The 27,894-nt window shown below is 37.3% G+C and overlaps 1 protein-coding gene across 9 annotated transcripts in view; it reads right to left on the bottom strand.

Annotated features, from left to right (window-relative positions):
* unc13a (unc-13 homolog A) overlaps positions 1–27,894 on the bottom strand; it is a 71,158-nt gene that overhangs the window by 21,006 nt on the left and 22,258 nt on the right. For 6 of the 9 annotated variants that reach the window (XM_031904660.1, XM_031904665.1, XM_031904667.1 and 3 more), the window contains exons 6-30: positions 27,513–27,586; positions 27,144–27,201; positions 26,620–26,655; positions 22,478–22,685; positions 21,957–22,085; positions 18,906–19,376; positions 16,401–16,485; positions 12,226–12,278; positions 11,989–12,067; positions 11,033–11,038; positions 8,603–8,674; positions 8,265–8,484; positions 5,984–6,211; positions 5,636–5,777; positions 5,319–5,488; positions 5,059–5,174; positions 4,709–4,872; positions 3,386–3,536; positions 3,156–3,224; positions 2,802–2,891; positions 2,424–2,558; positions 805–938; positions 572–657; positions 300–426; positions 57–153 (exon numbers count right to left, since the gene is read on the bottom strand). In XM_031904660.1, coding sequence (XP_031760520.1) covers positions 57–153; positions 300–426; positions 572–657; positions 805–938; positions 2,424–2,558; positions 2,802–2,891; positions 3,156–3,224; positions 3,386–3,536; positions 4,709–4,872; positions 5,059–5,174; positions 5,319–5,488; positions 5,636–5,777; positions 5,984–6,211; positions 8,265–8,484; positions 8,603–8,674; positions 11,033–11,038; positions 11,989–12,067; positions 12,226–12,278; positions 16,401–16,485; positions 18,906–19,376; positions 21,957–22,085; positions 22,478–22,685; positions 26,620–26,655; positions 27,144–27,201; positions 27,513–27,586 — 3,200 coding nt within the window. The remainder of the gene's footprint in view (positions 1–56; positions 154–299; positions 427–571; positions 658–804; positions 939–2,423; positions 2,559–2,801; positions 2,892–3,155; positions 3,225–3,385; positions 3,537–4,708; positions 4,873–5,058; positions 5,175–5,318; positions 5,489–5,635; positions 5,778–5,983; positions 6,212–8,264; positions 8,485–8,602; positions 8,675–11,032; positions 11,039–11,988; positions 12,068–12,225; positions 12,279–16,400; positions 16,486–18,905; positions 19,377–21,956; positions 22,086–22,477; positions 22,686–26,619; positions 26,656–27,143; positions 27,202–27,512; positions 27,587–27,894) is intronic. The other 3 variants (XM_012954752.3, XM_012954756.3, XM_012954733.3) reach the window with 2 other exon arrangements.

Below are 27,894 nucleotides of genomic sequence, written 5' to 3'. Positions count from 1 at the left end.
AATATAACTGAAATGAGAGAAAATAACATACTGTTGATTAAAACTTGAGATCTTACCCCATCCTTCTTATCTCTTTCAAGTGCTCCATGCAGAAAATCCCGGGAGACCTCTTCATTTTCATCCAGCCACTGAATTACAAAAGGCTCAAACCAGCTGTGAGATTTTAAAAAAGGAAATTATCTAATGAGACTCTAAGAACCAACACCAACATTTTAATTTAAACTATGATTACCAAATCCACAATTACTAGATAGAACAAGTTGTCCCAAGTGAGTTTGCAACAGAGAGAGGTCACTTACGCGGGATATTCTGGAACCTTGCTCTTAAAAGATGGTAGCTCAGTTACATATTCATTGTACAACCACTTGACCTTAAAATGCAAGTTCATGTAGTCTGCACTCTTACACAGGCGGTGTTTGTCGTGTTCTATACAAAAGATAGACAGAGGATTGAAACCCATTATTTATATGCATGTTGCTGTAAAAGTTCCAAATATAAAACGAGGGAAATTTAAAAACAAGGGTAAAATAAAATAAAAAAATATCTATCACAGTTCTCGGAGGTTACCTACCTTCCATAGCATATCTCATGTCTTGAGCAAAGAGACTCCACATGACCTCAGCACTAATCTTACCAACATTTAGCTCCTGAGGAAACCTAATGATAGAGTGATGCAAAGGGACAAAGATGTATGAAAATAAATCCAAATGAAATAATGCATTTAAATTAAGAATCCTCAAATCTAGGTTATTCCTTTTGTATTTCTTATCATCTGCCTGCCAGCTAGTCAACAAAAATACTCACTGGTTTAGACAAGGTGTATATGAGTTCTTATCTTCCTCTATGATAGACACAATCAATGTGATTAGTTTGGACCAAAAATCTAAGTTCTTTATACTTGGCCCCTGTTCTTCTGGGGGTACCTCCCCTTTTTTAGCCTGTCAGGGAAAGTAAGTGAGACAGTAAGACCAAGACACACACACTGGCATCTGAATATTTACTCTGTCAGCATCCTATCTTAAAACGCCAAGATCAATCATGCATACAACCCCAACAAAATGATTTATTAACCCTTCAAGTGCCACAGGACATGGATTCTATGTTCTGTAGCACTTCCAGGCAGGGAAGCAGAGGAGCAGATTTTTCTCTACTCTGACAATGGGCAATGAGCTGGAGCAGAATGACTGTGCTTCTGGAGCAATCACCCAGGGGCCCATAGGCAGCAGTAGACACGTGAAATGTGTCTGCTGCTGTCTCTATCCTAGCACTTACCACAGTGCCCCCCCAGTCATGCATTGTGCTGTGGCCCTCATTTCTGCCAAGCAAGCTTTGGGATAGTCTTTCATAAAAATTGGTTAGTTTAGCACATGTTTAAGACACAAAGATTTCTACCCATTTTAAAATTGGGCAGGATGTGTACTTTTCCCCCCTAAAAAAAGTTTTATAGGGTCCATTTACTACTGAAGTAGTATAAATATATGCCATGGAATATGTAAGCTCAAGGTATATTTTGGTTTCTGCCAGATGCTTTGGTAATCCTATACATTTTGTTCAGTGGACCCCTGGCATATCTTGATACCTAATGACATGTGAAAGATACAGTGCTGCAAAATGCAAGTTTTGATGTGAATTTCAGAAATTTTATCCAAACCTCTAAGTTTGGCAAAGCATTGTGGCTTAGTAGTTTAGCATGGAAAGATGCTTCATCCATTCTGGCTTTGGTCGAACTTTCCAAAAATGTATGACTTTACCCCACATAAAATTCAGTAACTGTGTTGATTTTGCAGTAGCTGAAATGACCTCCATAATTATTTGTATGTACTGTTCTGCTTTTGGGTGGCTCTGCTTGCCATATAATTTGGTGATTCTAAGCATACTAGGCTGGCCATTCATGTTGTGGTGTTTTATATTGGTGATTTCTCATAACTTGCATACATTTTTATAGAAACTGCTAACTTTTATGGAGTCTTGAAATCAGAAGTATGTAGATTTCTAGAGGGGTGCTTTAAAAAATTTGTATAAATTTATTTATGGCTGGTATTGGTGCATTTGGGTGATATGGGGCTTTTCACATCACTTCTGAGATATAACTATATATTATGAAAATATTTTTTATCAGGATTAAGAAGCTTATATCTTGTTATAGTTTTGGAATTACACAACACTTACACAACTAACTTAAAACACAGCACAAGAGAGACAGCACAAAACCTTCAAAAAAAGATCTGGAGTGCAAACGACATACAAAATTCTCTTGGCACTTAAAGGGTTAATACATATTCCCTTCAATACAAAACAGATTTAAACACAAAACTTACACAGTTGCTGGATTTGAAAAATAATCATGTTCAAGTATACATTTTCTGAAGAAATGATTAGAATAATAGACATTAGAAATAGACATTAGAAAATGTAGTACTTACAGGGTCACTTTGATATTCTCGGCTATAAAGTTCATGGCAGTTGTTAAAGATATATTCGTAGGTTGAGTTAAGGCATGCCTTCACACAGTCCTTAACAACTTGGCTTGCCCGTGGTGGGCTCTGAAGCTCTTGTACCTGTATGGTATGTGATACAAGGGATTAATAAAAAATAAGACACTATGAAAAGGATGGAAAATAAAGCATAAGGCAATATAAATATTTGCAAATTCTTTCTAAGACATTTTTCATGCCCTGTAAGGACACATATAATTGAGTGGTGGAAGTTATAGCTCATTGTTACCCTAAGCTGATTTGATAGAATATACAGATACATTTGCTTTGTCTGTTGACCATTTTCATGGTCTCTGTGTCTCTCACCTTCATCCGGAAAAATGTTATGCTAGTTAGTAAATCTACAGTGGACTTGAGATCTTGGAGTCTTTCAGGGCTGCTAGCAGGGAAGTTGTTCTGCAAAACACAAAAGGAGACACCAACATAATGAATAAACTGAATAGAAAAAATCCACAAGAGCTTTCCCCTGACAAATGAAAAAGCACAGAAATACTAGAATATATTATGCCCCTGATTGAGGAACTTCCTCTCCATCATTTATGAAGTGCAGAAGGCATGTACAACAGTACATATTTGTTTACTACAGCCTTATAGTGGGACAAAATATTATTGCATTGTAAAATCCTGTTTATACTCCTTGTGATCTTGTTCTTTCCTTACCCGATACATGGACAGGTCAATGCGTAAGGAATTGTGCAACTGGTCAAGCAGCTTTACAAATCTCTCCTTCTGTTAAATTTAAAAAAAATATATGTTTTATTAGTGTCCACACCCACTCTGCATCATTATAAAACATAATGAATTCATACAAGAGTAAAGATAAATTACCAGTGCTATCAAATAGAGAACATTGCGGCTTATTTACTTCAGAAGTATAGAATGGAGCTTACCCCAAAGTTTGAGGCAGAGAATCGGTCGGAGGCAGACACATTAGTGGATGCAGTTGTGTGCGCATAGTAAGCATTAATGTTGGCAAGAAGAGTACTCATTACAGCTGGTACTCCTGGACACATATATTTAGATGAAAGGCAGGCAAAATGCCTACAGAGAAAAATAAAGGGAAACAATTACAACAAAAAATTAGCAAATAACATTTGTAAATGTGAGAGAAGTAACATATTTTGTACTATTTTTCAAAGTTACACTAACTATATAGCTAGGAACAAATCTTTCCACATGCATCCCCTATGGCTTAATTCCAGAGTCTTTAAAGGACAATGAAAGGTTAATATAAATTAAAAGTAAGTCTAAAGGCATGGTGCTGGCAGCCTACAGCAGTGTGAAGACTACAGTGACATCACTGAAATCTCTCTCCCCTTCCTGTTTTCTGAGCATGTGTGTAACTTGATCCTGTCTCCTGTTCTGAGCTACACATGCCCACCAGCCAATCAGAAGCGGATCTGGCAGAGGGGAGGGGGGGGAGGGAATGAAACACATGTGCAATATAAAGCAAGGAGGAGGAGGAAAGGGAGAAATAACTTTTTAGAGATGGCTGCCTGTTCTAGAAAATGTGAAGTAAGTAAATATTTGATTAGGTGAGCCAAAAGTGTGGCGTTTTTGCTAAACAATAGGAGGACTATTGGGCAGTATGTTTTTTAAATTTTGACTTGCATTCTCCTTTAAATCTTTATGTGTTATGCCTTGAATGTAAGGGATAAATATACATCTCTGTTCAGCATTAATTAGTTGAATAATGTATGCTGCTATTTCATGCTGTAGTCCGGGGATCCCTAACCTTTTTTTACTCATGAACCAAACTCAGATGTAGAAAGGTGATGAGCCACACAAGCATGAAAAAAGTTCTTTGGGTGAGCCAAATAAAGACTATGATTGTCTGTTTGGTAGCCCAATGTGGACTGCTAACCTCCAGGCGGCTCTTTTTGGCAGTACACATTGTCTTTATGCCTCCAAAACGTTTAAAAATGGGCACCTACTGTACTTTGAGCCCACTGGGAGCAACATTGAAGGGGATGGGGAGAAACATGTTACTTAAAAGCCACTGATTGGGGATCACTGCAAAATTTATCAGTTAGCCCTTTAAAATAGAAAAGGAAGATACTTCAATTTTTAAAATTAATTGAATAATTAGAAAACATTTTTAACATAAGCCATATTTATTTTGGTGACACTGAACACAGGTGTATATTTATCCTTTAATTACTATACTGTTTGCTCCCTTAAAGTATTATTTAAGAGTTTTCACTGTTCCTCACGTCATGGCCTGATATATGGACTCCACTCCATATCTCATTGCAAATTCATCCACAATTTCCTGGGCTGTCTCATCAAAATAAACTTTCCAGGCGTCGTCTCCTTTTGCATCTGGAATCTTGACCACACCATTATTCTGCACATCCGTCAGGTAATGGAATAAGTTCTAAGTAAAATACAATGTGAAGTTCAATATTTTGTCCATTGTCTGGGATTCCACTGCTTTGAGTGTATACAAAAATAGATCTTTCTTTTGCTGAATTCAGATTCTTCTTTAATAGCCAATATAAATGTAATATGCAATAATGGGCAAGTCCATAAATCTGTACCTAAAGCCGTTCTAATCACTCACCTCATGTAGACATGTGTATTGCACGTGATAGGGAGCCACCTTTTCCTCTCCTTTTATTTCCACACTTATATGAAGACGGATTGCCCCAGAGACAGCGGATTTATCTGTTCTCTTATCTAGAAAGAAAGATATGAAGACAGACAAAAAAAAGCATATATGAGAATAGAAACACTGTAGTGAGTTCTTTCACATTTTGATAAATATTCTCCCTACAGTCTGAGCAACATAATCTGATTTATTAAGATTTTTCTTTAACCTACCCAAGTTATACCACACATCCATCTCTCCGCTAAGTGTTCTGACTTCAATAATTGTTTGTCCAAGGAAGTCATCTGATTCTCTTTTAAATCTCTGCTTCACACGAGATTTGATATCATCATCTTCATCCCACACGCGTACTTTAATACGATCTGAGGAGTTGTGGCATTCACTGAAAAAGATAATGATAAAATCATATCACCCCATTAGCAGAATATGGCACACTTTAAGATAAAATTATGAATCCATTAGTCAAATTCAGTGGGAACCAATACAATAATATCCCTCCCCAATTCTCACCAATCCCCACAACACGCACAAGTGAAAATTCTCTTCCCAGACAGGATTAAGATTTCCATAGATTGTTTTGGTTCTTTTCTTGGTTTTCCCAACTTGAACAGTAACATATGGGTCACTGGAGCCTGTCTTATCTTTGGCCTGTAGACCCTGTGCACATACAACTGAAAAACAGAACAAGAGCATAATGTAAAACAAAAACCAATATTAATTGTTGGAACATAGGTATATATGGTGTCTTAAGGAAGTAAAGAAGATAATTCTTTATAAGCCCTTTTTGATCCTTCTTGTCTCAGTTTTAGTGATAACTTCCATATTTCCTTCTACATCATCTGTTTCAACCATCATACTACCCACTTTTACCACTTACCAGTTATGCTGATCTTTGCTGACCATTTGGAAGTACCATCCAGCACACTCTGTTTCACAGCCTTTATCTGCTGAGCGTGTGTAGCCTTTAATACCCCAAATACTTCCTGGATCAGCTCAAATATTTCTGGCTTGTTCCTCTCCCGGATCTTCATACGATCCTTCAAGACCATAATAATATTCTGAGTCCGGTCTTCTGCACCATGTTTTGAGCTCTTCTCTGCAGCTCCTGAGGTGAGCATATATCAAGATTCTTTTAGTAATTGATTTCTTATATAATTTGTCTATATTAAAAACACATTTACTGTGCTGAACAATCAATTAACAATTTTAAATAGATTCTCCAAGTTCTCTGATATTTGGATATCGGTCGGCCACCTGGCCCGCCCCGCCCCCTCCTTTGGCGCACATGCGCAGTTCGTGGGGGGGCGATGCCGTGGGTCATTGCCCCCGCCGCTTGTCATTAGCGGCGGGGACAATGGCAAAGTAAGGGAACTAGTGGTAGGCAGCAGAGGCTTCTGCCTGGCGCCCCCTAATAATTGCGCTCTAGGCAGCTGCCTCTTCTGCCTACCCCTAGTTCCGGCCCTGCTATAGAGTATATCATATTTCATTTTGAAATAATAATGTTTTTACTGCTGTTGAAAATAACAGAGCTCTATTTAAACCTGTATAGTATAACATATAACAACTAAACAACATTAACAGTATAAATGTTTGGCTACTAATGGCTAAGGTTTACATATAACTGGATGAATATGGAATGACAGGTGCCTGAAAAACATACATGTTTATAGATTTCTATATAAACATGTATGGCTTTAAATCTCTACACTCCTATCTCCTTTGTTACTAGGCCGAAGCCTATGTATCTACATTGCTTGAGCATATGTCTATTATTGGCCGTTTTGGCCATTTCCTTTAATATAATGTTTGGCAGGGGTGTTCCCTCCTTTTTGACCATCAGCTGACCCAGCTGGTTGAGCCTGGGATCAACAAGGCCCAGTAAGTGTTCTGCCCTAGAGGGACCTTGCCTCTAGGGAAGATGGGGAACAGGGCCCCTCGTGGATGAGCATTTTGTAACACACAGGATTACTTTTGGCAGTGGTGAAGTGTAGTTGCGCTACACCCTCTCACTTCACCCTTCCACTTAGCGATGGCCTATCCTGTGTATTAGAGTCCAACACAATCCCTTTTCTAGGCAAGGTAGAGAATAAAACAGAAAAGTGACATGTCTTTTATATTTGTGTAACCCTTTCTTGGCTGTAGCCAAGCCAACAGCATGGCTAGATAGGTCTAGAGCATGAGGTACACGCGACTCAATCCTTCAGGATGGGCCTTCGCTATGTGGAAGTGACCAAACGGAGCTATGGTGTAGTACAACTACAACCCACTGTAGCTGTGTGCAGTGCAGAATAACAAATGGGCGTCAGAAGGTTCTTGCAGTTGAAGAGTAGAACTGGTTTATTGTCAGAGACAATCAATATGCAGGGTTATTGCACTATACTCATATACATCAGTTCAGCATAGCATTTCCCTGAGAACAGCACAGAGAGGGTGCACACCCGCTCCTCCCAACTCCTCTTGAGCCTGGGCAGGATCACTGCCACCGGTTCAGTTGCCCACTCTCTGGAACAGTCAGCTTGGGTACCACACTCCTCAGATTGAACACCTCTAGCCCCCAGGCCCCACGGCAACTCTGGATCAGGGTTCACACACTACCTGCCTCCTATGTCTAAACCGTGCCCTACGCTAAGGCAACAGTGCCTGTCTGGAAGGGTACTCCCAAAGCTACTTTCCTCTGAGCCAAACTGCTCGTGCTTTCTTCCCTCACTATCTCACTTTCCTAGAAAGTGCTTCACAAAACTTGCTATCTAACTGGTCCTCATTCACGGGGTCCCTGTCCCCAACTTCACCAGAGTGGATGACAACACTCTGGGGCACATGGCTTACTGGGGCCTAGTTCTGCTCCAGGCTCAGTGGTCCTTCCCCTGTGACCAAAGGCAGCCAAAGAGGCAGACCCCCCTGCTAAACACTATATCAGAGTGCCAAGGGAGTGGTCTCCCTGTTAACCAATAACACACATATGCAAACTCAAAACTGATACATGGGTCTTCGCCCAGTAACAGCACAAAACAAGGAAGCTGCAGGCTTTAAAGCCATAGGGACTAGTTAACCCTATGGATCCCTACATTTGTAAGTTATTTCATAAAATGAATAGGAAACTAATCATGCAGAGAAGCATACAAATTAGTGAAAACCAGCATGCACAGCTGTCTAGTTACTTTGAAGACAATCTGCATTCAGCAGATCCTGGCACTTCTCATGGCACTTGACACCACACTCTGTGCAACGCATGCCCTGCCGAGCGATTCCCCACAGAAGCCCTTCGCATTCATAACAATAGGTAGGAGTTGTGGCAGTCCAAACTTCAAAGTTGTGGGGAGTGGTGCTGGATATTGGGTATATTAAAGCTTGCAGGGTCTTTTTGTAAACATGGTTTTTCTGAAAGGTTGACAAAGTAAAGTCATGTTATTGTACAATACCTTACCTTTACTATTATTTAGCATTAGCTTTACGTAAGCATTAGTTTCATAGTGTGGCATATTATTAATGTACTTACTAGCTCTTCATTGTTTAAGGTGCTTGTTGCAAGAGCAGAAGTAATCCCAGCCTTCCGTGACTGAACCAGTGACTAAGGTGAGATGAATGAGAGATTGGAACCAATAAGGCATGGATACTAGACATATAAATACAATAAGTAACGTATCAACTGAAATATTTGCCAACAGGGGAGTTTTTTTTACTAGGTCATGGGCAACATGAATATACCTATACGGCAATTTCTAGTTTTTAAAAGAAAAATACTATTCAAGAGCATAATGATATCAAACTATGTTGTTTTTTTGTAATTTCTTCCTAATAAAGTGATCTGTTAGGAATAAGACTTTCCACCTTTTTGTTGTGCAAAATGTTGGTCATTTTTCACTTGAAGACATGAATTGCATGTGAAATGCAAAAAAGGAAAAGTTGTGTTCACTGCTAAATGTTAAACCTTTAAAGGGGGGTCCGATGAGAGTGTGACCACAAAATTCACCCCCTCCTAAAGGTTTAAAATGTAGTGGTGAGCACAACTTTCCCTCTTTTGCTATAATAAATACAGTAGCAGTGGCCAGCTCCTTGTTGCAGCTCCCACCCTTCCCAGCTACAGTCAGGTGATCCCAGTAGAGCCAATAAAAGGCCAACTATTTAGGAATTTTAAACTTGAAAGCAAGCTGCAGGTAAAACATAGTCTCTGTGTAATATGTATAATGAAGCAGTGGAATTCTTAATGAATCAGACGAAAGTGATTGTAGTACTGGCCAGACTGGGGATGACTTTGACGTAGCTGGCCTATATTGCAATATATTGACAAACAATCCATGTTTTGTTTAAAGAGGAGGGTATTTTTTTGGTGGCTTGATGCATGGAATGTCTTGTGTCCTTAGAATGTTGATAATGGGTGAGTGCAGAGGACCTTTATTGCAGATCATATCCCACTGTTATTAGGCCCTGCTCTATTGCATGCCCAGCTGCATTTAGCTACATTTTAAAACAACTGCAAAAAAAAAAACTCCTACCGCCCCTATCTAATGCAGCAATCTCTCAATATCCTCTGGTATGTTTATTATTTTGCACAACTATAATATATGTCTGTATATGTAAATGTCAGAGCTTCTAGTACCTCAGATTACTTTCTGTCCTCCCTGCTTATACAAGGTATGGCTTAAACAAGAAAAAAAAGGTGCAAGAGGGATGGCACGTACCCAATGATGATGATTAATCACTATTTGTAAGATAGCATCATATGTGGTGCTTTATGTCCAGGCTCTTTTTTAAAGGACAAGGCAATGCAAAATATAATTTTTTGCCTAATAAAAGAAACCAAAATTCTAAGCAGCTTTGTAATATACATTTATTACAAGTTTGTAATGGTTGTTGAGTTATTTGTATATATAAATTGCTATTAGAAGCAGTGTTTGCCTGTCCTTTTCTATTCTCTGCCCTGGTGGCTCTGACTGTTGCAACAATGTAACACAAGGCAGCAGACTTACAGACTTGACTTGCTGGAGAAGCAAGACCTTTGCAACATTGTTTAAAATGTTACAACCAGAAGTTCAGCAAATGCTGCTTTCAATAGCAATTACATTTACAAATAATGTTTAAAGCGCTACAAATTTTTAATTATTTCATATTGGAAAGTTGCTTAGAATTATGTTTTCTTTCATTATGCAAAAAATTATTTTTTTTTAAGAAATGTCAGTTTGCCAGAACACTTGCTACATTTGCCCAAAAACCCATTAAAGTGGACCTGTCACCCAAGCATAAAAAGCTGTATAATAAAAGTCCTTTTAAAATTAAACATGAAACCCAAATTCCTTTTGTTATTAACACATCTATACCCATTATAAAGGCATTTAAATATCCCAGCTGTCAATCATATATTGCCTGCCCTGCCTCTATGCCTTAGGCATAGAGGCAGGGCAGAGCATTACTTAAACTTTTCATTCAGCACTCATTTTTCCCCTCTCTCCTCATCATCTAATTGTGTAGCCAGTGCATGGACATAGGTATTAGGTCCCCCATTCTGGCCCAGAAACAAGATTTTGGGGTTATACAAAGCTTGTCTTTATAACAATGCCCACAAAATGGCAGCTGCCTGCTTGCTGTGATTGTGAATTCCTGACGACTGAAGGAAACCAGATTTATATTGTTTATATGGTGTAAGTGAAGGTTATTTTGCTTGACAAACACAATAAATAACAATTTGTAATTATTTCTTAGGGTGACAGGTCCCCTTTAATAAGATGTTTGTTTTTGATAAGGGGACCAGTAAATGCTACCTGCTGATTGGTTGCTATGGAAACTCAATTTTACAATATAGCAACTTATATAGCAACCATATAGTTTACATTCTTTTCTTTTGTGAATTAAAAAGAATCATTTCTATGCAGTTTTTATATAAACATAGTTTATTGCGGGGAAAGGGGCCACAAAGCCATCCTCTACTTACCATTGCCTTGGAACATTAAAGGAAGCATTAAATGGAACAAAATGATTAGAACATTTCCATCAAAGAAATCTATGCAATTAGGATTAGTTGTATATGAAAACAGTCATGTCTATTCAGTAATCAACAATGAATGGGATGGCAAAGTAACAATAATGGTTAAAGTGGTTTAGGGCACCCCTTTTTATAATACAGTTAGAGAGCTATATTTCATTCATTAAATCGGAACACTATAGGAAGCATGAAGCACCTTCACCAATTAAAGAAGAAGGAACAGTCAAAACTGGGTGTGTTGATTCATATTTAATGCCACCTGGTTCCTCAGTTAGGAATAAAACATTGCTTGTTATTATATTTTCACTCCATTTTACATTACATTTTTAAATTGTTATATTTATAACTTCCTGCTTTACAGAATGCCTATGGACACCTATTATAAAACTACTGAAAACACTATTTTGTGGTACAAATAAATATTTTTCTGTTCGTCACAGAGAAACAAATCCCCTTTCTATTTATTCCTATGGGATTTTTATAAGTGTATTTATCAAATGGTAATATGTTGATATATATATGCTTGTAAAAATCCCATACTGATGAATAGAAAGTTGGTGAGTTTTGATACATCTGCCCCATATTATTTGCTCTGTGTAGGCCCATTAGAATCACCTTTGGCACCACCTCAAAAAGAATACCAAACCTATTTTTAATCCTAATTGTAGCAATTGCCCAAGATAGATATGCCCAGCATCTGCAATGTATGCATCTGCATCTGCTGGATGACTATGTTCGCACACTATATCATGCTTTCAGTTGCAGATAAGCAAAACTGGTTAATCTTCACTGGATATGACTAATATGACAAGTCTTCACTATGTTGCTGTTGATAATTCTCATTTCTTCCAACTGATTTTAAACCTGTTTATTTAAGTAGGGCTTAGGACCAAGAGCAGACTTACCAGGTCACTGACCAACGGGATTGGTTTCCTCTTTCGTATGTCTGGCATACTGTCTATAATTATAAGACCACCAGCTGGCCTATGGTAAAAAGAAGACATAGGCATAATAAATGTAAACAAATGATAGATAGATAGATAGATAGATATATGATAGATTGCAATTAACACACACATATATACAGTACGATATAGTGTACTGCACTGTTAAACTGCGAAGTCTCTAAAAATTTTACTTACCCATCCTTAAACCAGAGGGATTTGGACATCTCCCCAGTCCCTTCACCTCGTGCCTGTGAAGTAAGTTTAACATAAATAAAGACAAAATCCTAAACCATTTCAGTGGGAAATGCTTGTTATTATAATACACTGTGATTTTACATTGTGCCATATACATACTGTTTTTTTGCAGTTACATTTGATTCTGGCCATTGCTTTATTCCTTATATCTAATCAGTGTGTAAACCATGTTACAACTACAAAATATTTCTAATATATGACTGTTCATCACAGAAGATACCAAAATTATAATCATTATAATTATTACTATCTAATTCTGTCTTATATTATACTGTAGCTCTTTGTTGTCTGGCCTTCCTTTGCATATACTGTCCCCACTCCAGTCCAAAATGAATGCCGCTGACAGGGCCATACACCTCACCAACTGCTTATAAAACTGCTTATAAAATCCCTCATGTATATAATATCTTATAAAACATTTCTTCAGAAAACTAACCCTCAAATTTCTCATTCTACTTCTTCATAATACACTATAAGCTACTGTCATCTGACATTCAATACTTTAAATACACCATCTAAAAGGGGAGTAATTTGTGCTATTACAGTTATGTAAAGTTCAGGATTGGTGGTCTATTTTTTTTTGCACACTTTGGCATCTGAGTTTTTTATGTTGTATTTTTAATAAATAAGGAAACATTCATGCTTTTTCAATTTGTGAGCTTAGTCATGGTAGAAAATCCTCTAAAACTACACGAATCTGAATTTTGATAAATCTGCACCTTAGTCTTCAGCTTTAAAAACTGGATAAACTAGAGAGAACTTTGAGAACAACTGTAGCGTCTCTGGCAAGCTTTTGAAGGGCTTTTTAAGCTTCACAGTGTAACAAACTAGATGAAGCTTGGTTTAGACAACAGATAAAACATGGCTGCACATAGGAAAATAAACCTGTACTTTTATTTCAAAGAAAATATTTTTATATCTAAATGATATAAACAAACATTATCTTAGGCCAAGTTAACAATATCAAGATTTATTGCACTTGATCATACAGACTTTCCTTTTGGTCAATAAACAAACATCATCATCATTTTACAATTTGTGTTTTTTGTGCTAAAACTTAAATTTTTTGTGTAAAAAAAAAAATTTCAGGATTTATTCAGTGTAAAACCCACAAACACCACTAATGCAAAACGGTTCCATGTAAAAGCTGTTAAGGTCATGTAGAAATCTGTGGGAGTTATACTAGGCAAATTGTAACAATCTTTATTTAATTGGGGGTTTTAGAGGTTTTTGGGGGAGTTTTAAATTGTCAGTTCACAAAGATTTGTGGAAATGTGTTCTTTTTGTTCTCGTTCTCTATTTGTTTGTGCTTTTCCAATTTGCACTTTTAATAAATGACTAGACATTTGTGGTTTTGGTAGAAATGAGTTTAGCCATGGTTTCAAAAAACCCTAAAACCACGAAAAGCAGAATGTTGATAAATGGGCCTTTCCATGTTCCCATTAAAACAAATGACAGTTTGCATGGCCAGCTTTGGGCATATGTGCCATCAGTCTAATTTTTGGTGTTACTGAACCTTACAATCACATCTTATAGAATGCCTCAGAGTGTGATAGGTTTAAAAACAAAAAAAACCCTCCAAAACAATATCAACTTTTTTCAGAAACAGAGTCACAAATGCATAGATGTAATCCTCTGTGGTAACCCATTCTGCCCAGGGAGTTGTTGTTCCTACATGTTCCAACGCCCACCACCTTAAACCAAATCCATGGCACCATAAATGACACCTGAGGGCTGATTCACTAAAGTGCGTTCATTTTTATTGCACGCTTTTTTGCATTAAAATAGACGCGAAAATTAACGCGCGATTCACTACAGTATTACCGCACATCGCATGCGTTAATTTGCGTGCAAACGCATGCGTTAATTTGCGCACCAAAATAACACTAAGGCATGATTCACGAACACTTAGACGCGCTAAATATCGCATTAGTCTATGCGAAAATTAACACCTACTTGGGCCAGGCAGTAATTATAGAAAAGTACAGTTAATGAGCTTTTGGCAACACAATATGGACTTTGCAGTGTTATTTATTCAAGTATGTGTTGGCCCTAGAGTGATGTAGCCTCCAGTTTGCAGGGAAATGCGTTTATTTGCATGACTATTTATATGCGGCGACTATTTATACGCAGCGACTTTTAATACGCGGGTCATTAATTAGTGCATGTACCGTCAAATACCACACGAAAATAGTCTTTGCGACTAAAATAACGCATGCAGTATCGCATGTAAATTAACGCAAGTATGCTTTTAGTGAATCGTGCGTTAAGTCGTGAAAAATTAGACACACTAAAAATTTGACCGCATGCTATAAATAGCACACATTTTAACGCACTTTAGTGAATGGGCCCTCTGATGTTTTAACATTTATTATTATTTTTGGATGGACTATGTTTTTTTAAGCCCTTTCCTAAATTCACAAGCTAAAAGCTATTCAGTTCCATCTGGCAGTATAACCAGGTTCAATTTTAAAATCAAACATGTAAAAAGCCAACAAGCTGCATGCCTAATGTAGTAATGCTGCAGACTATACCAAATGCTGTAGAATAGATCTAAATGAGTTGCTAATTAGCCAGCCATTATACGGATGTGCCAAAGGCATTCAGCTATATGTTCATCAATTTCTCTCTTGTGAATTAATCCATTCAATTCATTTTCAGACATTTGCTTCCTCAGTTGCTCTTTTTTCATGCCAGTGACTTGAATATAAAAATTCTATAAATATTCTGAAGAAATAATCAGCCCTTTGAAGGTACTGAGATCAGATTGGTTTGGCAAGGGGTTGCTGGAAAACTGGTATGCACAGTTTAGCTCAAATAAATGTCTCTAATATTCTAATATTAGATAAATGCAACACCTGGGAGAACACTTTTTTTACTAAATTAGATGGAGACAATAATTTGAAAAATTCTTATTTTTATAAACTCTTATAAACTTTCTCTAACGTGTGGATGTAGTATAACTAATCCGATTATTTAGCCATCTAGCATAATCTAGCCAAAAGAAAATCACTTATGTAATCAAGCAGTTGAGTATGGCTACTCTAAACAGGAAATACTATAGAAATGTGTAAATGTTCATTACATACATACATACATACATACATACATACATATACATACATTTCCATGCTCTGCTGTATTTCAAATACAGAATATGCATCTTTAAACAAAGAATATTGCTCTGTGCCCTAGCATTTCCCTGAATGGCTGCTACAGATATCTCACAAAGTAATACAGAAATAGTTTTTTGCATATAATATGATTTATTGCCACCTACACTCAAAAAGCATTATAATATTTCCACTGGAACAGTGATCAGGTAGAAAGAGTGCGAAAGAAAACACATTCCTCACCTACCTGCTCTCGAAATCTTGGGTGCCTGCCCACAGGACTGAGGAATGTTTGGGAAGAAAGTGTGTGCAAGGAGGGGGCTGTGTGGGGGAGCCTCTCTAAATCAAAAACATAAAAATGACACAAAAGCATAAAAGTAACCAAAAAAATGTAAAAAAAAAAAAACAACATAAAGAACAAAAATAAAAACATAAAATGACAACCATGGTGCAAAACAGAAATGCAAAAAAAAGAAAAAACAAACACAAAATGTCAACATGGAAAAATAAAGCCTAAAAATATCTTAAAATGTATAATGATGTTACTTTGCTGTCCTTTAATCCATGAACAGTAATCCCAAGAGGGCATGGATGGTGAGATTCTTAGGGAGCAACATATGCTTAAAGGAATATTCTGGACACACAAATTAGATAAACCTTTACAACTAACTTCTTTAATATTTGGGCAAATAATGAGAACATATTAAATGTAAATTAAATGTAAATTAAATGCATAAATGCAGTGTAACACTCACACTGTGTAGCTGTATTACAAATTCATAATTTCATCAGGTTTTATAATTGGCAGACACCAAATCTGCCCCAAAATTCTGAATTATATTGAGACATAAGGAGAAAAAATATGTTTGGTTGCAAACAAGTTGAAATAGCAAGTAAACCATATAGAAAATATATATTTGATTGTATAGAAATAGGTGTGGCATCTATGGCAAGGTTAGCAGCTTTGGTACAATTATTACACAAACTACCTTACTGACATACCTCTTGCAGCTGCAGGCGCACCTTGTTGAATGCTCTTAACCAATTAGATTTGGCCCTGGACATTCCAGGTTCTTCTTCTCTGTAACTGTAGCAAAAAGTTCATTTACACACTTTCTTTTAGAAAATATAAATAAAAGTAATTGCTTAAACTACCCTACTTTTTAATCGCATGACATAGCTGTATCTATCAGTATTATAAAAGCTACTGTAAGAATTAATAACACTTAAAAGGCTTATAATACATGAAAAAAATGTAATAAGCATCAAAGTACAAATGGGAAAGTGAATCTATCCTTCCTTAGTAAAATAGGCAGATTGTGTTTATAAATTTTATGTTAGGCTGATGGCAGACGTGGCGTTTTTACGCTGCGTATTTTCTTCGCCAAAAACGCTGCACAACCCACACAGCCCCTGACTATGGCGTTTTTCAGCCTAGTACTGATGACGTAGCAAATCCCGTTTCCCATGGTGCTAATAGTGCGAAATAGTAAAAACGCTGCGTATTTCCGCTAGGTCTGGCAGCTGCCTTTGTGTATACATAGGAATAGGTTGCTGTGCAAATAACGGTGTATTTCGGCAAACGCATGAAAAGTCCGTGGTAATGCGTTTTCTAGCGTATTTACACATAGGGGCTGATTTACTAAGACACAATTTCGAATCCGAATTGGAAAAATTCCGATTGGAAACGAACATTTTGCGACTTTTTCGTATTTTTTGCGATTTTTCGGCGTCTTTACAATTTTTGCGTAAAAACGCGAGTTTTTCGGCGTCTTTTTACGATTTTTGGGTAAAAACGCGAGTTTTTCGTAGCCATTACGAAAGTTGCGCAAAGTCGCAATTTTTTCGTAGCGTTAACACTTGCGCGCAAAGTCGCGCCTTTTTCGTAGCGTTAAAACTTAAAAGGCGCGACGTTTCGCGCAAGTTTTAACGCTACGAAAAAATTGCGACTTTGCGCAACTTTCGTAATGGCTACGAAAAACTCGCGTTTTTACGCAAAAATCGTAAAGACGCCGAAAAACTTGCGTTTTTACGCAAAAATCGTTAAGACGCCGAAAAAAACGCAAAATTACCGATCATTACGAAAAAAATGCAATCGGACGCATTCGGCCCGTTCGTGGGTTAGTAAATGTGCCCCATAGTGTGTTTTCCATCGAGACTGTTTAAGTTATTTCTACGGATGATGATATTGTGCGTTTTTCAGCCGCCGAGAGAATTAGAAAATACGCAGTGTAAAAATGCCACGTCTGGCATCAGCCTTAGCCAAAGTACCTTGTATTACATTTTTAAGGAAAACAATGTGATTTTTAAAAATATTTTTGTTTTAAAAAAGTTAATTTGAAGCATTATTTTTATGAAAGACACAGTGAAAAGTGGAACTCGTAATATATATACTACAGAGTTTCAATATATGGCCAGGGGGGTCATAACTTTTTAGAATAAATATACCTAAGGGTATTATTACATAAAGCATACCTCCCAACATTTCATTAAGAGAAAGAGGGACAAAAATATGTGACACGGGTAATGCAGCAAATTTTTTTGGCCACGCCTGCTTTTTGACCACGCCCCACATACCACACCCACTTTACATGCCCCAGATGTGCCAGTATAATCGCTAAATAAAAAGAATAAAGGACATATTAACTTCAAACATTAAATTGATAAAGGGCATATTAACCCCAGACATGCCAGTAAAATTACCAATCAACTTCAGACATGCCAAAAGTTCTGTGCATTTTCCAAAGTTAAAAATAGGGCCAATTCCAATGGTACATAAATCTATGTTATTTCCTTCCATTCTTAATCAGTTGAAAGCAAAACAATATTAATGTACCATTAGAATTTCTAGCCATATTAACAAGGCCAGCCTAAGGTTCCCAAACTTATAAGGGCCCCTTTTAAATGTCTGCTATATTTTGAACAGATCAGTGATACCTCTGTCTTCTATTGTGCTCTGCCAGAGATTCCCAGGAGTGAGAGATATATGTTAGGGGTGGAAAGGTGAAACTGCCCAGCACACAAATAAAGACAGCAGCCTCTTCTGCCTGATAAAAGACAGAGCGCACCTCAGCCCCTGACCCAGTGAGCAGGAGCAGGGAGAGGGATGCCGCCAATGCCGATAGTTGACCCTTGCCTGTCACAAATGCCCCTCCCAGGACAATTAAACATCAAAGTAAACCTGTGAGCTTGAGGTAGCAGGGGAGATTCAAGAGTTAAGGGGGTGGGCTTTTTTTCCCAGAGCAGAGCGGGCACAGCAATCAATTAAATGGCAATGCTGAGAAGCGGGACATCTAACAATGAATCCGGGACAGCGGGCAGTGCCATAAATATCAGGACTGTCCCGCTGAAAGCGGGACGGTTGGGAGGTAAAGTAGTAAGCTTATTAATATGGATCATTTTTAATGCCTGTATTTTTATTTTTACAATGAAACTGTAGAATACAGGATTATTTTTTTTTAGCAATTTATGTTGCTTCTTGACATTAATATTATATTTGATACCCACCTGTCTGCAGCTTGGGGAGACTGGACTGCTGGTACTGTTGGCTCTACTACCTCCTCTGGCACAGCTTCTGGTGTCCTGTCCTTCTCCAATGGAATATCCAGGGGTTCCTTCTCCTCAGCCTCCAATGACTGATAGATGGAATCCTCCTGCCCATATGCTAATCTTCCTTTTTTCTCTTCTTCCTCAAGCTGGTCATCATCATACAGCTCCTGGTCAGAGAGCTGCCCCCTACTGTCAGGATATTCTTCCTCATCTTCACTATAAACTTCAGGCTCCTCCTCTCCTTCCCAATTTGGCGAGTCCTTGCGGCAGCTGACAGAACTATGACAGGAGTGATAAGAGTCTCTATCCCTTTCTTCCTCTATTTCTGAACCTTGCAAGCTGTCATCATCTGGGTCAAAGTCATCACTGAGCTGTGAGGAGCCACGACTAATCTCCCCTGATGAAGCATATCGACTACTTCCAGTGGGGCTACAGAACCAGGGTGCATGAATAAAAGCATGACATCAGTAAGGTTAAAAACATTTTTAGCCTAATGTGATGTTACTAATTCCCAGTACACAAATTATAATGCTCAACACTTATCTCTGTAAGCGTGCAGACCATGGGTTCTACAATGCGTTCTCCTGTGTTTTAAGAAGACTCTTGCATACTGCGACAAGGTAATGTCATCTGAATACTGTCTGTTATCATGGGCAATAAATGAGTTCCCTGAATTGTTTGAGAGCCACCCCCACACTCATATTTGTAGCCTCTGTTTGTTTATACTGGATACTGCATACATATCACATTGCTAGCCCAACTGTACCTGTTATATATTTCATACATGATTTAAGAAAATTCTCTTAATAAAATGCAGATTGCATAGTTGTGTTTTCATAACTGAAGAAAAGTATTTGCTCTAACCCTCATGGAGCAAAATAAACTATTATTATTATTTTGCTGACTGTTTTAATGGTAACTTAAACCAAGATTAAAGTAAAAAGATCTTTTCTACAGAATGGGAACAGTCATTTGAATGCCTTGGCTAAGAGATTCTCCAAACAGAGAAGCTGATCTTGATGTTTAGGGTGAATGCTGTTGAAGCTATTAATATATTACTTTATTTCATGCCTTTAAAAAGGATTATGCAGGCATAGGAAACATTTTCTTTTAATTTGATGCAAAAGTGGTGACTTTTCAAAAAATGCCTCATCCTCCTAGGCTGCAAACTGAGTATACCTCTGCTGCTTGTCAGAAAAAAAAACTATCATAATATATAGGTGGCTCCAGTAGAAATTGGAAATAAATAAAATAAATATTGTTTTGAGAAAGGATTTCAGATACTTTGTGAATAGAAAAGAGAACTGACAAGGCCTACTACGGAAGACATTATTATAACATTATTTATGGGGATACAATTAGGATACAATAATTCTATCTTGTCTTAAAAGACAAGATCCATACTGGATACTCCCAACTAATAATGGTTCTTTCCATATACAGAAAGGTTATATGAGAAGGGACTAGTACATCTTCCACTGCTGGAAGGTGCTGAATGAAATTTTTAGAAAATATGTCACAAAACTATATATACATATTGTTCGGTCCATTTCTATTCATATTTCATTTTTTATATTCACTGATTGGTCGATATGGCAAGTATTGGTCTACATTGCTGTTTTAATTCCAAAGTTGCAGGTCAAAATGAAAAAGAATGAAAAATGCAAAACATAAAAAACAAATGGAAATCGTCCCAAAATACCACTGCCACTCATGGAGGAGGATGGTGACTAAAGCAAACCCCACTTGAGTTAATTCATTCTCTAATGTCCCCAAAAATACACATTAGATAATTTGAATAAACACCTGTAACAGTATTAGCCTATTGAGCTGTGGCATTTTTTCTAACAGTGGTTAGTATAGATAGAATGCCTTGTTACAACTCCTGATAATTTTAAATGAAAAGCACCTTGAATGACCTGAAAGGATAAATCTGCCCAATACTGAAAGACAGAGTGTGGTATCAACAAACCTCCAAATAATACAGATGCAATAAAATAAATTTCACCATAGAAGAAAACAGACATTTCTTGGATATGAGGCTTTAAGCAAAACCTTACAGGCCTACACAGAGAATAATAAAGATTAGCCATCGAGTTGTATTGAGCAGGGCTCGCTTTACCTCCTATATTATTCCACATTTGTATGCAATCTGTATGTTTGATGTCTAGACCCTTCTAATGTACATGACTACAGAAAAAAAGCTGATGCTTAAATAAATAATGATAATCATAATATATATATATATATAGATAAATATATAGAGATAGATAGATATATACATTTTACAAATGATATTAATGGTCAGAAGCAGTGCAATGAGTTAATAACTGTAATCTTAGATGCACTACACATTTAAAATGTGAAAGCTCATATACCACCTTGCACTGCCATATTGAGTTAGAGGTTTTTTTCCCCCACTAAATTTAACAAAAGCACTTTTAATAACAAAAACCCTGCCTCCAATGTTTTAGTTTTCTGGTGCAAAGATGGTTAAGAACTCCAGCTCTTATTTATCACCCCCATCCTGCATATAAACTGCATATTCCAACCCACAAAATAATCTCTATACCCATAACACAAAGCAGGAAGCTACTGACAAAATGCCCTGCATAAACAAGATCCCCACGTTACACAAGATCACCCACCCTTAAGCGCGCATGCAGACAGAATTACAGAGGCACACCCCAGGACAGGCCAATACTAAACAGGTTCTACACCCAATAAATCCAGTGGTCATTTAGTCATTTAGACTGTGAATATTTCAACACTGCTTCAAACCTATTCACTGTGTATATTGCATATTTCCAACAATTCCAATGCCACAGTAGAATAGTGAAAAGTTTCTCGTATTCCTTTATCCATGCAATAACTGCCACATTTCTCCCATTGTGTTGTTAATTTTCTGCAATGAGTGTCCCCCATTAGCACCAGCCTATCCTGATGTGTGCATAGCACGAGCACGCCACTCTGCAGCACCCACACTGCGACACCCCAGGACTGACCCACCTATCGGACAGGTCTAAGGACTGCCGGCTCTCCAGAGAGTGCTGCCGGCTGGTGAGGCGGCTCGAACCGGAGACAGACTCCACATCACTGCGCCCGTTAGTGGCAGAGTCTGCGCTATCGTAACGCCTGCTATCCAGGGAGAGAGGAAACAGGTCAGAGGGGGTCACACACACCCCTCCATCCTGCCCTCCACTGGCTTGTAATAGTGATATTATGCATTAATACATAGCATGTTTATTAAAAAGATTATAATAACATTAAAGAACATAGTTTGTTTAGTATTGTTTCTATGTATCAATATAGACAGGAGCGTAACAACAGAGGAAGCAGACCCTGTGGCTGCAGGGAGGCCCATTATGTATAGGGGGCCCCATAAAACCTTAAATATATACTGGTAAAACAGGCCAACCTCTAGACATTCTGGGCATCTAGTTATGCCACTGAATATAGAGACTATTACGGTCAATTTTAATTTGTAAATTGTAAACATTGGTGTAGATTCACTGGATGTATGTCCGTACCTGATTGGACGATGGTCAGAGAAGTCCATCTCATAGCTGTGCACTGAATCAGTGTAAGATCCATGAGAACTGTGTTGCTGTCGTACAGGGTACTGGTGCACAGAGGCATTAGGCTGTGAGGTGGAGTAGTAGGGGGGCGGGATACTGTTGCTGGTTTCACTGCGGTAATCACTATCCCGATCATCCACTGCACTATCGGGATCCTCATCTGGAAGGTGTGAAACGAGAGCAGTGAAAAAATTAATAAAAACTAGCCATATTTATAACGCTGTGGGAAACATTTTCCAACAAAAAGTATCAATTTAAAAGGTGTTTATCAAGCTGTGTTACTCTTCTTACTAATTTAATATCGTCCATCAGCATTTCTAAAATCGGCAGGCAGAATTCATTCCACCACATGTGGTGATATTTTAGAGGTGCATATTTTGGTTTACTTCAGAAATATTGATTTACTTCAGAAATGTACAACACTATTTTACTCAAGCTGTAAGCTTTAACACGGCAGAGAAAAAAGAAGTGTAAAGTGTATCATTTGTTTACACCATTTTTTTGACTCCAGAATAATTTTATTAGGACAAGTTGAGTCAGAAAATAAATTCTTGAGTAAAAAGCTGTGTAACTTTATATTGTATATATACTTCCATACTTTATATGATATATTCTAACTACATTTTTTAAACACCTTTACATATAAGCATCTAAAAATACACACAATAGACCAGGGATCCCCAACCTTTTCTACCCGTAAGCCACATTCAAATTTAAAACGACTTGGGAAGCAACACAGGCATAAAACATGTTCCTGGGGTGACAAATAAGGACTGTTATTGGCTATTTGGTAGCCCCTATATGGACTGGCAGGCTACAGGATATTATGTTTGGCAGTAAATCTGGTTTTTATGCAACCAAAACGTGCTAACATGTCAAGAATTAAAAACTATGCACCTGCTTTGAGGCCACTGAGAGCAACATCCAAAGGGTTGGGGAGCAACATGTTGCTCACGAGCCACTGGTTGGGGATCACTGCAATAGACCATAAAACCAAATTCTAAACAAACAGCCTACCTATTTTTTTCTTTTTGCCTCATTTGTACCATTGTTTTAATCGAAAGGATATTTTAACAGGAATCACACTTAGCCTACTACCTGTAGTACAAATTACAAAAAACGCAAGGGAAGGAGGGGTTGCACTGGAATTCAAGATATTCTTGTTCTAGATGGTGTGTAAGGAACTCTGTGTTTAGCCACATGTCCATTTAATTGCATATTATGGCTATAAGTTTCTCTATAATCCACCACAGCCTGTACTTACCCTTTTGTATAGCAGGCTGTATGCCTTTCCATTTTCTTGCGATTAGACTTGCCAAGCATATTTGTGTGCATTGTTTGTTGTTTTTTTGTGATATGGTTTGGTTTGTGTCAAAGTAGGCATTGCAGGGATTTAGAATATGTTCTAGTGCTAGTATAATCATGTTTCATGGCAGCTATCTGTGATCTTAAACCCTAGCTCTTTGCTGAGCAATAAGAGAAAGTATGACAATCCAATACTTCATCAGATAGTTATTTATTTTACATGGGCCACACTTTACTCTCACAACTAGCTATCTCAATATATTTAATAAACCTTAAGTTAGTCATACACAGGCCAACATAAACTGCTTTCCCATCCATTCCATACCAAACTGGAAGCCTTTTGGCCTGTGTACATGACAAAAATAACAGCCATCTTAGCCACTGATACAACCCTCTTCCAATAGGACTGCATAGGCCGCTTTACTTTTTTTCTGCCAATTTGAAACTACTTGAATTAGAAGATAATTCTGAGATAAAACCAATCTTAAACGTATAGCTCTCAAATGAGAAATAATGGTGGCTATACACAGTCAGATAAAAGCTGGAGATTCTATATCTGCTTGTGTATAGGGCCTGCCAACAAGCCTGCATGACTGATATATGGATGAAAACCATTCAGATATCAGTTGGGCAGGTTAAAAATCCTGTTAGGGTCATCAATCAGATAAGCCTGATTTGACCCAGAATCGTGCCCAGATCCACTTGGACCTCACCAAATAAGTGGATCTGGTTACGTATGTTTACCATGTCTACCAAAAACACCTTTACAACAAAGGTTATGGTATAAAAAAAAAAGATTAGGTCAAATATAAAAATGAAGGATCATAATACAACTAACAAATATGCTTGCTAAATGTTTTCTTCTTTGGCGGTCTTTAAAATAATAAGATATTATGTAGCATACATTGATATATACATACACACATTGTTTAATACATTTCTGTCATCATATATAAATGCTGTGTATGTGCATGTAAAGAAGGAAAACTGGCAGTCCAGCAAATCTCTTCTCTGCAGTATACTGTATAACTGTGTAGTTGCAAAGCTCAGGCAGCCATTTTGTTTCTGTATTAGCCTACATGTTTTCTATTTTTATGTTCTCTGTTATGATGCTGTTTTCACTATCTTTTAAATTTATTTTTATGTATAGGGTATTATATGCTTTGGAATAAATAATTTCAATTTTGTTGAAATATTGAACAGGCTTATGTTCCCTGTGGTTATGCATTCCATGCAACATATGGAGCCAGACGGCCAGAGTTAATGAGCCCTCTGAAAATAGTTGCCTACGTCAGTGATGGACCTTTGGCTGTCAGTGGGATGTTGAGACTCCAGTAAAAAGGTAAGAAAGCTACAGAACAGACCTTCAAAAAGTATTTCTCTTTCTGCAAATTTTTCCTTCCCCTTCCCCAGTGCCACAGTGCACTCCCACTGCTACCCTAGTTTCCTTCAGATGTAATATTATCTATCAGCCCACAATCTATTTGTTTTTTTTATCTTATGCTAATGCTGTTAAGCTCCTCCTTATGTGAGTTTTTACTTCCCTTTCTTTTCTTTCTCCTTCTTCTTTCTCCTAAAAAAGTAATTGCCTATTAAAGGTACAGTATACACCCTTTTCAACATTAGCTGAATGAACAGGGCTTGGCTGAACATACTTTTTGCCTATTGTTTTACTTAGGAGTAATTAGTACTGCCTGTCAATTCCCAAAAAACTTCAAACGAGCTGACTACTAATTGCCAGTCCACTGAGAAACCCCTGATAATGAGTTGCTCAAAGGCTTTTGCTTAAAGAAGGGATGGGTTTGAGCTCTGAACAAATTGCCCTGTTTATAAAGGAAGGCAGGTTAAAGTCAGTCAAAATAGCCCAATTTTAACCCAATTTTCTGCACTCGGTGCAGAGGAGCGTCAGGGGATGCAGTCCAGCTCTGTCCATTGAACAATTAATCCTATTTGTTTTAAATAGCTTTCATTTTGTTCATTTTTAATTTCTTTTACTGCATTATTTCCTTATTTGCGGCAAAGATATTTCACATTTTGTATTCATTTATCTATGAACCTAATTTTCTTTATTATTCATTTATCTATGAATTTAATTTTCTTTACTGCAGTCTCGCTGTATAAATTGTTGCTCTTATATTGTTTACAAGTGGATCTGTTTTATACCTGTATCTGGATAGCAAAAGGCATATATGTACAAAAGTCACATGAGCAGACATATAAGAGTGCATTTAATATTCAGTTGCTGCTCCTTGTCGACGCCAGTAAATGAACAAGATTTACCGCTCTTTTGTTGCACAGACAGTTACAGCTACTGATATATCTATTATACCTTAGCAACTTGTGTCTAAAGTTAAGCAGTAGTGCACTGAGCTCCCTGTGGCATTCAAAATTATGTTTTCATTAAATAGCAGTTCTAAATCCTTCTATAACTAAAGAAGGGGCCACATGCGATTGCACACTGTGCTTAAGGCCACTGCCCTAAAGACCACCTTATCACACAAGCTGGAACTGCTTTATGGCACTGTTGAAATATAAAAAGAAATACACTTACATTTGCACAGTTATGTAACTATTGAGATTTCTATTACATCTAGGCAATAGGTATTTATTAAAATACTTAATTAAAAACTGCAAAATTCATTCACTGTTTATCATGAAATGTACGGAAACATATAATTACAGATTATTCTCACATGTAAAACAAAACGGTGCGTTCTTAATACCAAAAGCAGACTGATAAACAATTTACACATAAAATAAGGAATCGATTTACTCAGATATGTACTTACTGTGCTGCTCCCCCCAGCCGAAATAATTCCAGTTACCTAAAAATGGGAAAATGGACCAATATAAATTAAGCCTGATGCATTTTAGATTTATACATGGTAAAGACTGCATGCTTAGGGACAGTAAAAACTGCCAATAAATGGTTTATGTGTAGTTAGCCCTGCTGTTCTCTGTTGTGTTCTACACTAGACTGCTGGCTCGGGCTTATGGTGGGAAGTAGAATTTCTTTCCATCCCTAAAATGGCAACTGAATATTGGTGAATGGTGATAGTTGTTTAATAATTACAACTAAATATAGCATTTATTAGGTAAAACAAACAAAAATACACAATTCACCTGTTATTAAATTTTTCTCATGAGACTTTCCATGTTGTATCTTATTCTGACTATCTTTCTCTCTGTCATCTTTCACGCCAACCCTTTTACCCACACTCCCAAAATAGTGCACACTACACAAATGCACTAAACAACTGTTATTCCAAATCTGTTTTTGTAAGGTATAGGGAGCATACTTTACATTACTTACAACATTGAGATCCATGGACGGGAAGAGGATTCTCCGGAATTTCTTCTTGAAAAACATACTGAAGATATAAGGGGAGAATGAATGAAGATTACAAAGCACAATAACTATTGCACTGTTTAAGCCTATACAGAAACAAACAGTGATAATGTTGGATAATATTAAATAGCACAGCACAGTAAAACTATTCTCACATATGCTGTAGTCAAATCCCCCTTTCCATTAGATACTTGGATACAAATCTACCAATAACCATGTTTGTGCTGACTGTCGATAATCTGTAGCCAAGTCTCAGATGCACTACATCAAAACCAAATACTGCATGAGGTTGTGGAAATTTTGCAATAAGGATAATGAATTGAAACCACTCACATCATCCTGGTCCCTCATTGCATTAAGTTGCTCAAGTTTCTTTGCCCAGTATCGAGCTTCTTCTTCTGGTATATCTAAGTTAAAAAAAAATAATAAGGTAAAGCCAGCAAACTATCATTTTTGTTTGCATTTTTCTGTATGTAACCCTGCACCCCCATGTTGTGTGCAAAATACACACGATGGACTGAGTAAGTTATTGAAAAAGGTGCTAGGCAGCAAAAGGGATAACACACTGAACAAAAAAACGTTATTTTCTTCACATATTGGCACACTTCTAATGTCAGCAATGGTGTCCTGTTGGCTAGCTATTGATCTACTGCTTTTTACTGTAATATAGTTTACATTTGGCATAACATCATATCAAATGTGGCACTAATTTAAG

Source organism: Xenopus tropicalis, chromosome 1, assembly GCF_000004195.4.
Source record: "Xenopus tropicalis strain Nigerian chromosome 1, UCB_Xtro_10.0, whole genome shotgun sequence".
Lineage (NCBI taxonomy): Eukaryota > Metazoa > Chordata > Amphibia > Anura > Pipidae > Xenopus > Xenopus tropicalis.
Note: the sequence above shows the minus strand (reverse complement) of the source record. Positions and strands in the feature narration are given on the sequence as shown.